The sequence below is a fragment of the Ostrea edulis genome, chromosome 6 (assembly GCF_947568905.1).
Source record: "Ostrea edulis chromosome 6, xbOstEdul1.1, whole genome shotgun sequence".
Lineage (NCBI taxonomy): Eukaryota > Metazoa > Mollusca > Bivalvia > Ostreida > Ostreidae > Ostrea > Ostrea edulis.
This window is the reverse complement of record NC_079169.1, coordinates 13916644-13931902: the sequence shown is the minus strand read 5'-3', so window position 1 is coordinate 13931902 and position 15259 is coordinate 13916644. Positions and strand designations below refer to the sequence as shown.

At 33.5% G+C, this 15259-nt stretch overlaps 1 protein-coding gene across 42 annotated transcripts in view; it reads left to right on the top strand.

The window, feature by feature from the left end:
* The first annotated feature begins 362 nt into the window (after window positions 1-362).
* LOC125682930 (histone-lysine N-methyltransferase 2C-like) overlaps window positions 363-15259 on the top strand; it is a 98271-nt gene continuing 83374 nt past the window's right edge. For 30 of the 42 annotated variants that reach the window (XM_056141621.1, XM_056141594.1, XM_056141592.1 and 27 more), the window contains exons 1-7: window positions 364-506; window positions 895-1044; window positions 7050-7788; window positions 7940-8142; window positions 9963-10014; window positions 10420-10638; window positions 15214-15259. The exon at window positions 15214-15259 is cut by the window's right edge and continues 91 nt beyond it. In XM_056141621.1, coding sequence (XP_055997596.1) covers window positions 1038-1044; window positions 7050-7788; window positions 7940-8142; window positions 9963-10014; window positions 10420-10638; window positions 15214-15259 — 1266 coding nt within the window. In that variant the 5' untranslated portion in view covers window positions 364-506; window positions 895-1037. Of the gene's footprint in view, window positions 1045-6357; window positions 6431-7049; window positions 7789-7939; window positions 8143-9962; window positions 10015-10419; window positions 10639-15213 lie in introns of all 42 variants that reach the window. The other 12 variants (XM_056141583.1, XM_056141595.1, XM_056141605.1 and 9 more) reach the window with 7 other exon arrangements.

Here is a 15259-nt window from a genome sequence, read left to right as displayed (position 1 = left end):
GATTACTTTTTTGGATTGGACTAGGCCAAGGTAGATCTATATGCATTGTAATGGGAAATAAAAATAAAAAGAACTACAATAAGTTTCTAGTCTCCTAATGATATTTCATACAGTCTAAGGAACGATAACTCTGGATAGAAATTGGAACAAAATTATTAGCCGCGTCGAAAACCAGGCAGTATGAGGACTAGTTTAGCTATCGCGCATGAATATATGAAATAATAAAACGCTTTTTATTGTTAAGATATCACGAATCTGTTAAAATTATTTACTAATATTCAATGATTTGATTTGAAATATTACAAGCATACTCAATTTATAAAATGGTTCTAATGTTAATGGAGAATAACAGGGGACTATCTTATCTTCAAACCGGATAACCAAGATGGCGTCCAATGCATAATAGTTGGTTTATCGATGAAATTGGTTTATTGAATTTGCGTTAAAATCGCATTGAAATGTAAAATTATTACACGATTTTCCCTTGACATTTTGATTTCTATCGTGTAAGTATATGCACAGCTTGTTTGCAGAATAGTTGGAGCTTCGTAACTTTTAATTGCTGAACAGCTTTGTTTTCCGCTTATATTTTTTCTTTTTATTAGAGAGTCAGTCACTGCGGAGTGCAGCATTCAACTTTCAGGGGCAGATGTATGTTATATTTGTTACAAAAACAGTACCACCAAATAAGATTAGCAGAAACTATCAAGTTTTTTCAGCGGATCTGCATAATATCTTCAGGATTGTATTTTGTCTCATTTAAAAAAATTGTTTTTTTTTTTATTTTATTGTTTGCTTTAGATCTTTTATTTGAAATGTTTGTTTTCAGTTATTATTATTTACCCTGCTTGAGTGTAATATCGACTTCTGTTTTTATATTTCTGTTACTTGAAGATTCTTATATCCTCGATTTGATGCAGACTTTATGGAGGTGACAGGGTACCCATTCCTCGCCACACTAGGAATTTATTTCGGCTAGGCCGCTGCCTGTTGGCATCTTTTTCTTCTTAAATCGTCAGCATTTGCTACTACTATCCATGTCAGGTTGGTATCAGTTGGCATTTTCAGTTTGTTCTTCACTTGCATTGTAGTCTTGGCGAAGTATGCTAGTCTGCGTATGGGTGGATCCAGGTTCAAATTTTGCATGAATCATGAGTCTTGTTTATTTTTTGCAGGTTACTGTAATTTAATGAAATTTATTCTATGAAAAATAAGTAAAGATGGACAATATTTAACAAAGCACTCAATAATATAGTCCTATGTTAATGCAGTCAAATTAATTCTTTTAATCTGACACCCAATACCTTCCTCTTAACTTAACCTAATTTAGTTGTTTTGAATCACTCCAAAGTTTACATTAAAAGTTTCTGCAAATTTACAATAATGCATGTGATTACTACTGAAAATTATTTCAGTTCGTTATGTTTATTAAACAGTCCAGATTAATATTTTGTATATATGAAGAAAAAACCCAATGATATTGAACTAAAAATATTAAAAAAAAAATGAAACTACACAGATTTTGAGATTCACACAAGTATTTTGTACTTGGCATGTTTATGTCCCTCCAATGCATGTATTTATGGACTGTTTATATGCACAGTTTATAATTAGGTTTCAAAACTTGTCAATGAAGAATTTTATAGGAGTTGAAATGAATGGTGCATTAACATTGACAATCACAATTGCTACTTAGTAAATTATTACCACCATGAAATTGTTAAGCCATTGAACAGTGCACATTCAGTGATTCAGATTGAAGGCAGCTTTATAGAACAGGGGGCCTAAATGTTTCAAAAAGTATTTGGCTAAAATCATTGGAAGTTTTAGGCCATTAAAATAAATTATGAAATAGTTCAGCAAGTTAAACACAGAAATAAGTCATTGTTTGTTTTTTTGTTTTGTTTATTTCTTATTTAAAATATCTTTCTAGATGATTCATCCCCCCCCCCCCCCAAAAAAAAACTGAATCATCATAATTGCTTCATAATGATAATTAAGTTGTTTTCCTTTGTCAGATGCAAAATTCACATATCACGTTTTTCTCAATGTCGTATAAATAGCCAAAGATTTTTGTAAACTGAGCCACTTCGTCTGGAATTAACGCTGCTCCTTGCTCTTTTTGTCATTATTTGATTTCTTTTCTGTTTGTTTTGTTTTAGGCAAGGAATTCTCAAATAAACATGTGTTTACTGTCTTTCCAACTTTAACTTTCTTTTGTGGCATGTTTAACCTGAATTTTCATCAGTTGATTTACACACTCTATAAGTATTTTTGATTTGTAGGAAGTTTCCTCCCAACCAGTCATAATTATTGTCTTTACAAATTTTGATCAAGTGCTCGTACAGGCATTTCGATGAATGAAGAGCATTAGTGATTATTTTTGTGTAGCAAGTAAATACAAAAAAAAAAAAAAAAAAAAAAATCAGTTTCTATGTCCACACCAAATTTTAAAGGCCATTTTGGCCTTTCAGTTGCCTGTCAGTTGGTCATTTTAAAATTTTAGAGACCATTTGCTGATGCCAGTCTGAATCACTGCTGAATTTACACCTTATTTGTTAATGGCTCTTGTACTTCACTAAAGTAGAAGCACATGTAGGAAAGTCACATGAAAAAGCATCATTCTTTAGAATTGATGTGTTTTCCTGTAATTATTTCAAAATATTATGATTTGATTGTCAGATGAAGGATTTTATTATGTAATTATTTCATTGTTACTGTTGATTTAGACGTTTTTGTGGTATTTTTTTCACATAACTGACAAATGAAAAGAAATTTTTGTGAACTATCAATTTCGTTCAAATATGCAATACATCATGATGCGTACACAGTATATGTAAACTATCAAGAGACTTGTGAAGAGTTTGTAATTTAACAAAATTGTATGGAAATTAAAAGCCAAATTATCTTCTTGCAATAAAACTTGGTTCTGTTGTGTGATGAATTAACTCAAATTGATCATTATATCTGTAAAAAATTTTAGTGTACACACTACAAAACCATTATGTATTTTGCAAATGACTTCTAAATGTTGTACACAAAGTTGCAGTATATAATGACATCCTATGAACAGTGATATAGACATGCCAACTAGATAAAGCGTACATTTAAGATTTCTTTTCATTATGTTCATTCCTGTTTTAAAAGAAGTAACATTATTTGTTTTTCGACACAAGTTAGATGTATTCTTGCAAAATGAAATTGTAGTAAATATACAATAGCATTTGTGCATTTGATAGTTTTGTTTGGGAAAATCAAACTCACCATTTTCTCCCACCCAAGTTTGGTGGTGTTTTGTAATAATCCAAGCATTAGCAATTAAGTTTGTAGGGGAATCAAAATGATTGTTTCACAGTTCTCTAGACATGAAAAGTTTTATAGTAAGCCTTATAAAGTTCTGAATCAATTGATAAAGATAGTGATGAAATATTAGACAATTTACAAAACTTTATGTTTTTTTTCTTCTTCATTGTATGCAATGGCATACAGGTATATTTGAATGTTATCTAATATGTGTACATAGATAAAACCCAAAGTGTCCAATCATTTTGAATATCTCTGTCTGTTAAACATTTTTGGAACCTTGATTTTCTGGATCCACCCTGTATTTTGACTGGAGTGTAAAAAAAAAAAATAGGTGATGGAGCAAACCTGCTTTTGGAATCATGCAATAGTGAACATTTGATAGAGGTATCAAAATGGCATCCTCAGTCTGTAGTGTGAACTTGTCAACTTTACCAGCGACATGAACAACTTCATTTAACATCTTGCCCACTGTCTTAACACACTTTGCATTACATTACCAGCACTGTTGTTGATTCTAGTTAGTGATACATTATATGTGCCCATGCTGAACAGAGTGGATTAAAAAAAATTTAGAAGAAAAGAAGAGACAATAAAGAATTGGTTGCCTCTTTTAGGTACCACCATGATGCATTTGTCATCGTATGATTTGAATAAATATTTTGGTCAGTAAACAGTCTTTTTTTAAAAACTTACGAGTCAGTGGTCAATTAGACTCCCATATTTACAAGACAAGCATGTTATACTAGCCATGAATCATAAGTTATTTCTTTTTAGCTCACCTGAGCCAAAGGCTCAAGTGAGCTTTTCTGATCAAAATTTGTCTGTTGTCTGTGGGCGGCAACGTCGTCGTAAACTTTTCACATTTTCGACTTCTTCTCAAGAACCGATGGGCCAATTTCAACCAAACTTGCCACAAAGCATCCTTTGGTGAAGGGCTTTCAAGTTTGTTCAAATGAAGGGCCATGTCCCTTTCAAAGGGGAGATAATCATAAAAATGCAAAAATAGGGTGGGGTCATTCAAAAATCTTCTTAGGAACCACTGGGCCAGAAAATCTGAAATTTACATGAAAGCTTCCTGACATAGTGCAGATTCAAGTTTGTTCAAATCATAGCCCCCGTGGCTAGATAGGGCCACAATAGGGGATCAAAGTTTTACATGCAAATATATAGGAAAAATCTTCTTCTCAAGAACCACTGAGCCAGAAATGCTGAGATTTACATGAAAGCTTCCTGACATAATGCAGATTCAAGTTTGTTCAAATCATAGCCCCCGGGGTTGGATAGGGCCACAATAGGGGATCAAAGTTTTACATGCAAATATATAGGAAAAATCTTTAAAAATCTTCTTCTCAAGAACCACTGAGCCAGAAAAGCTGATATTTACATGAAAGCTTTCTGACATATTTTAGATTTCTGTTTGTTAAAATCATGGTTCCCAGGGGTAGGAAGGGTCACAATGGGGGATCAAAGTTTTGCTTTAAATATGAGCCAAGGTGACTCAGGTGAGCGATGTGACCCTTGGGCCTCTTGTTTAAAAACATATTCCATCTGGTTGATAAAGATCGCTTTCTCTTTGGCTAAAACCAAAACTTTGTAACATCATATGTCAAGCTAGTTAGTTTTCAGAAGGTGTGTAAGCCATGGTGTAAATTAAATTTAGGCAAAACTATGTCCAAATTCAGAAAGGTTGGGCTTTGTAGCAACTACTAATGATATATTAACCACTAATGATAGACTCTTTCCTAACTGGTAAAGTCATTACATAACAGTAGACACACCAACCACTGGTGCCATGGAGACTTAATTAACTACACCCACTCTCATCATTTTAAGTTTGAAATTCAAATATATTTATAAAGCAGCCTCAGAATATTTTGACAGATAATGTCACTAGATATGATGACATGCTTTCATTAATGTTGAGATTGTTCACTAATAACTGTAGACAACTCATGAGAGTCCAAAAAATTGTTTCGTAAAATTTTTAAAAATTCATTCAATTGAAGCAAGTCAGTTTTATCAAATGTACCTTGTAAAGTGTAAATATAAGTATAGAAATGATAGGAAAACAATACAATGTCCTGTAAAGTAAATGTAAGTATAGAAATAATAGGCAAACAATAAAATGTCCTGTAAAGTGTAAATATAAGTATAAAAATAATAGGCAAACAATACAATGTCCTGTAAAGTGTAAATGTAAGTATAGAAATAATAGGCAAACAATAAAATGTCCTGTAAAGTGTAAATATAAGTATAGAAATAATAGGAAAACAATAAAATGTCCTGTAAAGTGTAAATGTAAGTATAGAAATAATAAGAAAACAATAAAATGTCCTGTAAAGTGTAAATATAAGTATAGAAATAATAGGCAAACCATAAAATGTCCTGTAAAGTGTAAATGTAAGTATAGAAATAATAGGCAAACCATAAAATGTCCTGTAAAGTGTAAATGTAAGTATAGAAATAATAGGCAAACCATAAAATGTCCTGTAAAGTGTAAATGTAAGTATAGAAATAATAAGAAAACAATAAAATGTCCTGTAAAGTGTAAATATAAGTATAGAAATAATAGGCAAACCATAAAATGTCCTGTAAAGTGTAAATGTAAGTATAGAAATAATAGGCAAACAATAAAATGTCCTGTAAAGTATAAATGTAAGTATAGAAATAATAGGCAAACAATAAAATGTCCTGTAAAGTGTAAATATAAGTATAGAAATAATAGGAAAACAATACAATGTCCTGTAAAGTGTAAATGTAAGTATAGAAATAATAGGAAAACAATAAAATGTCCTGTAAAGTGTAAATGTAAGTATAGAAATAATAGGCAAACAATAAAATGTCCTGTAAAGTGTAAATATAAGTATAGAAATAATAGGAAAACAATACAATGTCCTGTAAAGTAAATGTAAGTATAGAAATAATAGGCAAACCATAAAATGTCGTGTAAAGTATAAATATAAGTATAGAAATAATAAGAAAACAATAAAATGTCATGACTTGTATGTTTTGTGGAAGTAATGGGCTCATATTAAGTATCTTTAATTTCAGATTCAAATGGACATGTGTGCATATAACATTACATGTATTAACATAGAAGGTGGATTGGTGCATACCTAACAGTGTAAAAACGTTGTTGGTAGAATTTGAAATGCTTTATGCTTGATATCTATGTATCTGTAAATGACACTGTTTTTGTTTGAGATGTGCATGTCTGTATGTTGATGAATGCAGTTTGCTGTGACTTACAGGGATTTCTATAAGCCTGGTCCTCTCCCGAGAAACCATTTAATTTAGAAAATTTATAAAACAGTTAAAATACCGTTCACAAAATTTAGCTTCTTTTGCTAGCTATAATAGCTGTGTATGAAATATAAGTACAGATTTTTTATCTAGTTTTTAGGATTTGAACAGACCCCCCTACTCTCCCAACTTGGTTGTGTGTTTGAATCTCATGGCATGAGGATATGATTTTGCAAGTTTCTGTTTATGTAGTCATTATATATCGTACTATATAATTTTTCTGATACTGCTGAAATCGACTTATCAGGGTCAACAATGTGCTTTTATGACATAGATTTGGATTAGACACTGGGAAGAAAATAATCTGTGTCATTTTTCTCCAAAAATTTTGTAGAATTTGATCTTAATCTGATGAAGAAATCAGATCTTGTATATGTACATGGTGTAAGGTTCCAGAGGTGAGGAAAATGGCTGTAAGTTTGTTAGCGTGTTATTTACAGGACCTGACACAATAAAGTTGGAGAACACAGAAGCAGAGACTCAGTTGTCAGCCGACACGATTGAGTCGTCTGTCGTAGCAGATACCAACTCTGACAACAGTCAGTCTTCCACGAGTGTCCCACCAGATATCACACAAGCCGACACCTACTCATTAAATGACCCCTACACCAGTGACCCTCCAGACCTTAACCCAGAGGAGGACACTGACCTTCCCAATAAGGCCATCAAGAAAGAAAGTGAATATCTGACTCTGACAACGTACGAAGCTGCAGAACTGAGTGACTCCAGTGGCCCACCAGATATTACCAGTGCTACTTATGAGAAAACTGAAGAGGAAGAAGATATTGAGATCAAAGATTATTCTTATGCGGACTCTAACTCCCCAGCTCCCTTACTAACAAGTCTGGAAGAACAGGGAGAGTTCACAGACTTCCCCACAGAGCTTCCCGAGGACCCTCAGAATATCTTCCCTGACACTGATCCTCCCCCAGATCTGCTTCACCAGGAGGATTTAACACCTCCAGAAGGCTATCTGTCGTCCTCTTTTCCCGAGTCCTGTCTCTCCGAGTCCTTGCTGGCTGTTGCCCCTGGTGATATTCTACCTGTAGTGTCTCTTCCTCAAGCCAATCCAAACTTCTTTCAACAAAACAAAAGTCCGACCTTGTCTCTGAACATAAAACGAGGACCTGGAAGGCCGAGGAAAGATGGTCAGGATCCTGCACCGAGGAGGAGGTCATCGTGAGTACAAATTCTTGTCCTTTAGAAGGAATAAATAGAAATACCACCATTTAATGCGATTTTTACGCAGTACTAAAATCAGTGTTTTAGAGCATGGTAAATAAACTCAAATTGATCAAATTAAATTTGTCATATTCCTCTGTCTTTCAAGAAGCAAGCCATTAGCCAAATCAATTGTTACAAAAGCTCAAAGAATACTACACAACAGCTCAGGCATCAACAGGAAGTACATCCCGTCCTCAGAACAGATGGATTCTGGGAGCCAGAGTTCTTTGTCTCAGTCGGAGATTACGATGGGTCCCTTTGCCATGGACACAGGAGAGGATACCACTCAGTATGAACTGGAAGAAGATGGTGAGTTGGAAACAAGTTGATGTCATTATAGGGTCCTTCTCAAGTACTGTGGAATCATTAAAATTTGTGGTGGCTCAATTTTCATGGAATTCGTGGGTACCCCTCACCCACGAATTTACATCCTGAACGAATAAAGACAAAGCAAACATTCCAGAGTTATCTTTCTTACAAATATATAAATCCACGAAATATACATCCCCACAAACCCGTAAAAATTCAGCAATCCACGAAAATTGCCCCCCATGAATTTAAATGATTCTACAGTACTTTATTTAAATGTCTGTGTGGGTCATATGGTGAAAACAGAATCACCAGGTATAATACCTCTCAACATACTCAACTGCAACTTATTAGTAACACCATGGCTGATAGTAATTACAGTCATCATGAAATTAACTTAATATTAGTAATACTGTGGGTAATAGTAATTACAGTCATTATGAAATTAACTTATTAGTAATACCATGGGTGATTGTAGTTTTAGTCATTATGAAATAAAATTATTAGTAATACTGTGGGTGATTGTAGCTATAGTCATTATGAAATTAACTTATTAGTAACACCATGGGTGATTGTAATTATTGTCATTATGAAATTAACTTATTATACCCCCCCAAACGAAGTTCTGGGGGGGGTATATATAGGAATCACTGTCTGTCTGTCTGTCTTACTGTCCATCCGTCTGTCTGTCTCCATATTCGTGTCCGGGCCATAACTTCTTTGTTCTTTGACATAGGGGTACCATATTTGGCACACAGGTGGATCACCATGAGACGATGTGCCGGGTACCTTCATGCCCTCTATATGACCTTGACCCTTGACCTTAAGGTCAAAATTAAAGGTTTTTTACAATGGATTCGTGTCCAGGCCATAACTTCTTTGTTCTTTGACATAGGCATACCATATTTGACACATGAGTGTATCACCATAAGACGATGTGTCGTGTACCTTCATGACCTCCATATGACCTTGACCTCAAGGTCAAAATTAAAGGTTTTTACAATGGATTCGTGTCAGGGCCATAACTTCTTTGTTCTTTGACATAGGCATATCATATTTGACACATGAGTGTATCACCATGAGACGATGTGTCAGGTACCTTCATGACCTCTATATGACCTTGAACTTTGACCTCAAGGTCAAAATTGATTATAAGGTTTTGACATAGTCATACCATAAGACATGAGTGTATCACCATGAGACTATGTGTCATGTACATTCATGACCTCTTTATGACCTTGACCTTTGATTTCAAGGTCAAAATTATAGGTTTATACCATGGATTTGTGTTCGGACTATATCTTTCATTTTTTTCTACAAAGGCATACTATATTTTTACACTCAGGAAAGAGGTAATTTATGCCTATTAACAACACCCTTTGGGAGATTGGGGTAAGCGGGGGGTGGGGGTATTCTTAGTGAGAATTGCTCACAGTACCTCGTGTTAGTAATACCATGGGTGATAGTAATTACAGTCATTATGAAATTAAATTATTAGTAACACCATGGGTGATTGTAATTATTGTCATTATGAAATTAACTTATTAGTAATACTGTGGGTAATAGTAATTATAGTCATGAAATTCACGTGATACCTGACCAGTACAAGGTACCACAATGAATCGAATAAATAGTTTCTTACAAACTTACATATGAATTAAAATATTCAAAATTGTCATTATGTCATTTCATGGGGGGGGAAAAAATGTCAATGTAAAACAACTGAAAGCCTCTCGTGTGATACAGTTCAGATAAAGAGAATCTTACAAAGAAATCAATTTAAGTCATTTTTTAAAAGCAACTTCCTTGTTTTCCTCTAGTATCAACAGGGATATGTGAGAGCCTGGATGAGACGAGTTTAGACTCCCAGCTGTAAGTAATAATGGAGATAATGAATAAAGTTTGTTTAATGTCACCCGTGCAAATTCATTTTGGTGAAATCACTGTATTAAAAACAAAAGCAAAAAACCAAAGAAATCTTAATTTGAATTAAATCAGTTACAATTCAGTTCCTAGTTACAGGATGTCTATTAATCCCTTGAAATTTTATCTTCAACTTTAAAGTATCTGAATATCTAAGAGTCAGTTTTATTAATGCATTGTGTTCAGTTTCAGTAAATAGATGACTTTTATTAATAAATGATTTGTTTTAGACATTTAGTTATTTAAGTTTTTCATACGCCCCCGACTGACATTAAATATAAAAATTAAATAGCCAAATCGTAGAAAGAAATAATAGCTTTCAAGGGATTGATTTCATATATGTTTTGTCGCTAGGCCGGTCCGTGTTTGCAGTCTTTGTAACTGTGGCGAGAGAAGTTTGCTGGGTCAGGGAGATATATTTCGATTTGAACCCACTCAAAGCTTCAACTTTCGAAAGACCCTGGCAAAGAATGACAAGAAACCTGCGGATTTTGACGAGAGGTCTTTAGAGAAAGAAGGCACGTCCAAACCTTTGACTTGGAGGAGGAACAGGGGTCCTATTAAAGGCATGAGGTAAAGAAACGCAGTCAAACTCATCTAGTACAAGAAACGCAGTCAAACTCATCTAGTACAAGAAACGCAGTCAAACTCATCTAGTACAAGAAACGCAGTCAAACTCATCTAGTACAAAAAACGCAGTCAAACTCATCTAGTACAAGAAACGCAGTCAAACTCATCTAGTACAAGAAACGCAGTCAAACTCATCTAGTACAAGAAACGCAGTCAAACTCATCTAGTACAAACAGGGATACAGCAAAGCTCTATATATAGCATTGAAGTTTTTTTGTTTTTTTTTATATAGAAAATTACAGGTTGTTGGGCTTAACTATTTTTGTGGAGATATTATACAGAGAGTACATGGTTTGTCTGTTTACATGTAACTTCATTTAATAATTCATTCTTCATAGAAAAAAAAAGTGTGTCACAGCTTGATGATGGCTGATAATATTTGTACAACTTATGGCATTTCTGCCATGTTTGCTTATCAATGTCATAGAAAACGAACACCTTTAATGATAAAAACATAAGCTTGTGACAGGTTTATTTATGTGCTGTTTGTGGTACTCTGGTAACAAATCCAACAAGTTGTAAAATATGAAATTCTGCTGAATCCGATACATTAAATTGGGTTCAGTGTTTTCTTAATTATACCCATGAGCCCGCAATAGTGTATGCTTTCCCCCCATGAGATTTTATCAGCATTCGATTTTTGAAATAATTATCGGATAGTTTTAGATATCGATTAGATATGGGAAAATGTCCGAAGGTATAAGAAATGATTTTGCAAATTTCTTGTATTTTATTGCAAATGATTTGTGCCAGAAGTTATTGATGTATACCACAATGGATAACTTTGGAAGTTGAAGCATCTTTGAGAAAGTGTCCTTAACCTTTTTTACAAACTAACAGTCTAAGAATTTTAACAAATGATTGCTAGAAAATTGACATTTTGACATATCTTCAGGGCTCAACATTATCGTTTGTCTGCTTGTCTGATACCAGTGGAAAAAAATCACAGACAAGAGAATATTGCTAGCTATTTCTCTGACTTGACCAGTGATTTTTCAAGATTAAAGATAAGAATAAAACAACAAAATAGCCGTTAACCCTTTTTATTGCAGTTCGAGCTTAGGTTGGAAGCAGTGTGTAAATAGCTAACCTTGATCCCAATATTAATCATCAGATCAATGTTGTCAAATTCAGCCAGGATCAAAGTTTACAATGTTTTTACTACTTTTAATTTAGTCTTGCAGCATGGTTAACAGAGTTCAAATTTTTTAACATTGGCATACCACAAATGTATTAAGGTAGCAGAAAAAAATAAATTTAAAGAATATCATATATGGGGGGGGGCAATTCTAGATGGAATTTCAGACCTGGTTGTGGATTGATGAAATCCCTGGCCTGATGATGAAATCCTTTTGGTTTTAGATGGAAGAGTGACAGTGAATAAATTCTGGTCAAATTTTTAGGCCACTCGAGTTACTCAGATGACCTATTACAATTGGTCTGCGTCCGTCATTGTGAATTAACAATTGAATATTTTTAACTTCCTCTTGATAACTACCCTTTCAATTTTTTTCAAATTTGGCATGAAGCATCTTTGGGACAAGGTGGACTTAAATTGTAAATTTCAGGACTCCTGCACCCCTGTGGCCTTAGTGGCGCACAAAAACAAAAAAATCTTCTCTACAACCGCACATCAGTAAGAAAATCTAAATGCATAGGGATGTAGAACTGGAAGGCTTCTACCAAAATTGTTGATTTCATGATCCCCATGGTAGAGGTTCTGACTCCAGGGCGAGACTTTAACTTGGTATATATAGTGTATATGTGCAAAACATTAAATTTAGATTATATTTGTTAATGCCATTGATACGAAATTGAAAATATATATTTAGATGTAGTAGGTAGTCCTTTACCAAAATTGTAAATTTCAAGATCCTAGGGGTTAAGGGTTCATGGAGGAGCCAAAATTGTTATAGTGATTATTGTATTTATCATTTGAAATACTTCTTTAAGTTTGCTGATACATTATAAAAACTAAATGCATATTTAGGAAAAGCAGATAAGACTGTACCGAAATTGTGAATTTCACAACCCCAGGGTTTTGACTTTAATCAGTATAGGCACTTTCAACCACATCTTGTGTTCTACTGTTACTGAATATATAAGTATAAATTACAAACAGATCAACACAGTTGAGTATATTGCATGTATTTAAACTTTATTTGAATCCATACAGTTGTTTTAAGCTGACAATTAGTACTTTATTGAAAACTTGTTGGACAGGTAAAGTTTATGTTTGGACAGGTAGGATTAGATATTACAGAATTTTAATTAATGATCATGGCTAATAGGGCTGTGCGGTGCACCGAAAATTCGGTGCACCACGATTCATACCATTCGATTCGATGCACCGATTACAAATTCCAGATTTCGGTTCGGTTTGGGTTTAAATTTTACATACACTGAAAAACAACAACTATGGCATCCGAGTGATGTGCAGAACGTGGATTTTTATGCAGCAGAGATTTAGATCACTACTTTGTTGAGATTTCGCATTTTCACCACTCAGATACCAACAGAATATGGTCTGTAAGGTCATTGCAGTTTATCTTATTAATGACATACATGTATAGCATTTCTGTCAGTGCTGGAGTGAAATCAACATCGTAGATAATGACACAGATTAAATGTTTTGACAGTTAATGTGAGAATGAATAAAGGAGAGATTTTCAAAGACTTTCAATTGATAGAATTGTTGAATTTTTACATATAAATGAAAACAATATCATATATATTTTCGATTGACGATAGATTTGTTTGATAATCCAAAAAAAATATGCAGCACATTAATACAACAAATTTAATAGACTGTCAACGTTTTCTTTTTCTATCAAAGTTATGATATGCAGTTACAAATAGATATGATGTTTACAAATGACGACATATAGTTATACAAATGTACAAAACTTGAATAAAATTAAATCAAATATGCTACTCATTAAAATTGTTAATTTTTGTGATAAATTAGACCTAACATGAACCGAATAAAAAGAACCGAACCGTGCTGTTCAGAATTTAAACCGAACCGAATCGAGCTAACCCTGAATCGTTCCAGCCCTAATGGCTAATTTGCCATTCTATTGAAATTCAGTTTGTTGTTTTGCTTTTTGGATGCACGTTTGGTGAAACACACGACTTCGTTTTATGGTAGTGTGGATTAGACAATATTTCCATTGCTCTGATGAAACAATTTAGCACAGGAGTATATTAAGGGGTAATGTATTTTATCATTATCATGAATGAATATTTGTCTTAGTGAGAGAATTATTTGTCGTTATAGTGAGAGGAATATTTGTTGTATTTATAGTGAGGGATTTGTTGTATTTATAGTGAGAGGAATATTTGTCGTATTTATAGTGAGAGGAATATTTGTTGTATTTATAGTGAGAGGAATATTTGTTGTATTTATAGTGAGAGGGATATTTGTCGTATTCATAGTGAGAGGGATATTTGTCGTATTTATAGTGAGAGGGATATTTGTCGTATTTATAGTGAGAGGAATATTTGTTGTATTTATAGTGAGAGGGATATTTGTTGTATTTATAGGGAGAGGAATATTTGTCGTATTCATAGTGAGAGGGATATTTGTCGTATTTATAGTGAGAGGGATATTTGTCGTATTTATAGTGAGAGGGATATTTGTCGTATTTATAGTGAGAGGGATATTTGTCGTATTTATAGTGAGAGGGATATTTGTCATGTTTATAGTGAGAGGGATATTTGTCGTATTTATAGTGAGAGGAATATTTGTTGTATTTATAGTGAGAGGGATATTTGTCGTATTTATAATGAGAGGGATATTTGTCGTATTTATAGTGAGAGGGATATTTGTCGTATTTATAGTGAGAGGGATATTTGTCGTATTTATAGTGAGAGGGATATTTGTCATGTTTATAGTGAGAGGGATATTTGTCGTATTTATAGTGAGAGGGATATTTGTCGTATTTATAGTGAGAGGAATATTTGTTGTATTTATAGTGAGAGGGATATTTGTCGTATTTATAATGAGAGGGATATTTGTCGTATTTATAGTGAGAGGAATATTTGTCGTATTTATAGTGAGAGGAATATTTGTCGTATTCATAGTGAGAGGGATATTTGTTGTATTTATAGTGAGAGGGATATTTGTCGTATTTATAGTGAGAGGAATATTTGTCGTATTCATAGTGAGAGGGATATTTGTCGTATTTATAGTGAGAGGAATATTTGTCGTATTTATAGTGAGAGGAATATTTGTTGTATTCATAGTGAGAGGGATCTTTGTCGTATTTATAGTGAGAGGAATATTTGTCGTATTCATAGTGAGAGGGATATTTGTCGTATTTATAGTGAGAGGAATATTTGTCGTATTTATAGTGAGAGGGATATTTGTTGTATTTATAGTGAGAGGGATATTTGTCGTATTTATAGTGAGAGGAATATTTGTCGTATTTATAGTGAGAGGGATATTTGTCGTATTTATAGTGAGAGGAATATTTGTCGTATTTATAGTGAGAGGAATATTTGTCGTATTTATAGTGAGAGGGAGAGGGAGAAGAGCCACTCCCCCAGAAGAACAGGAAAT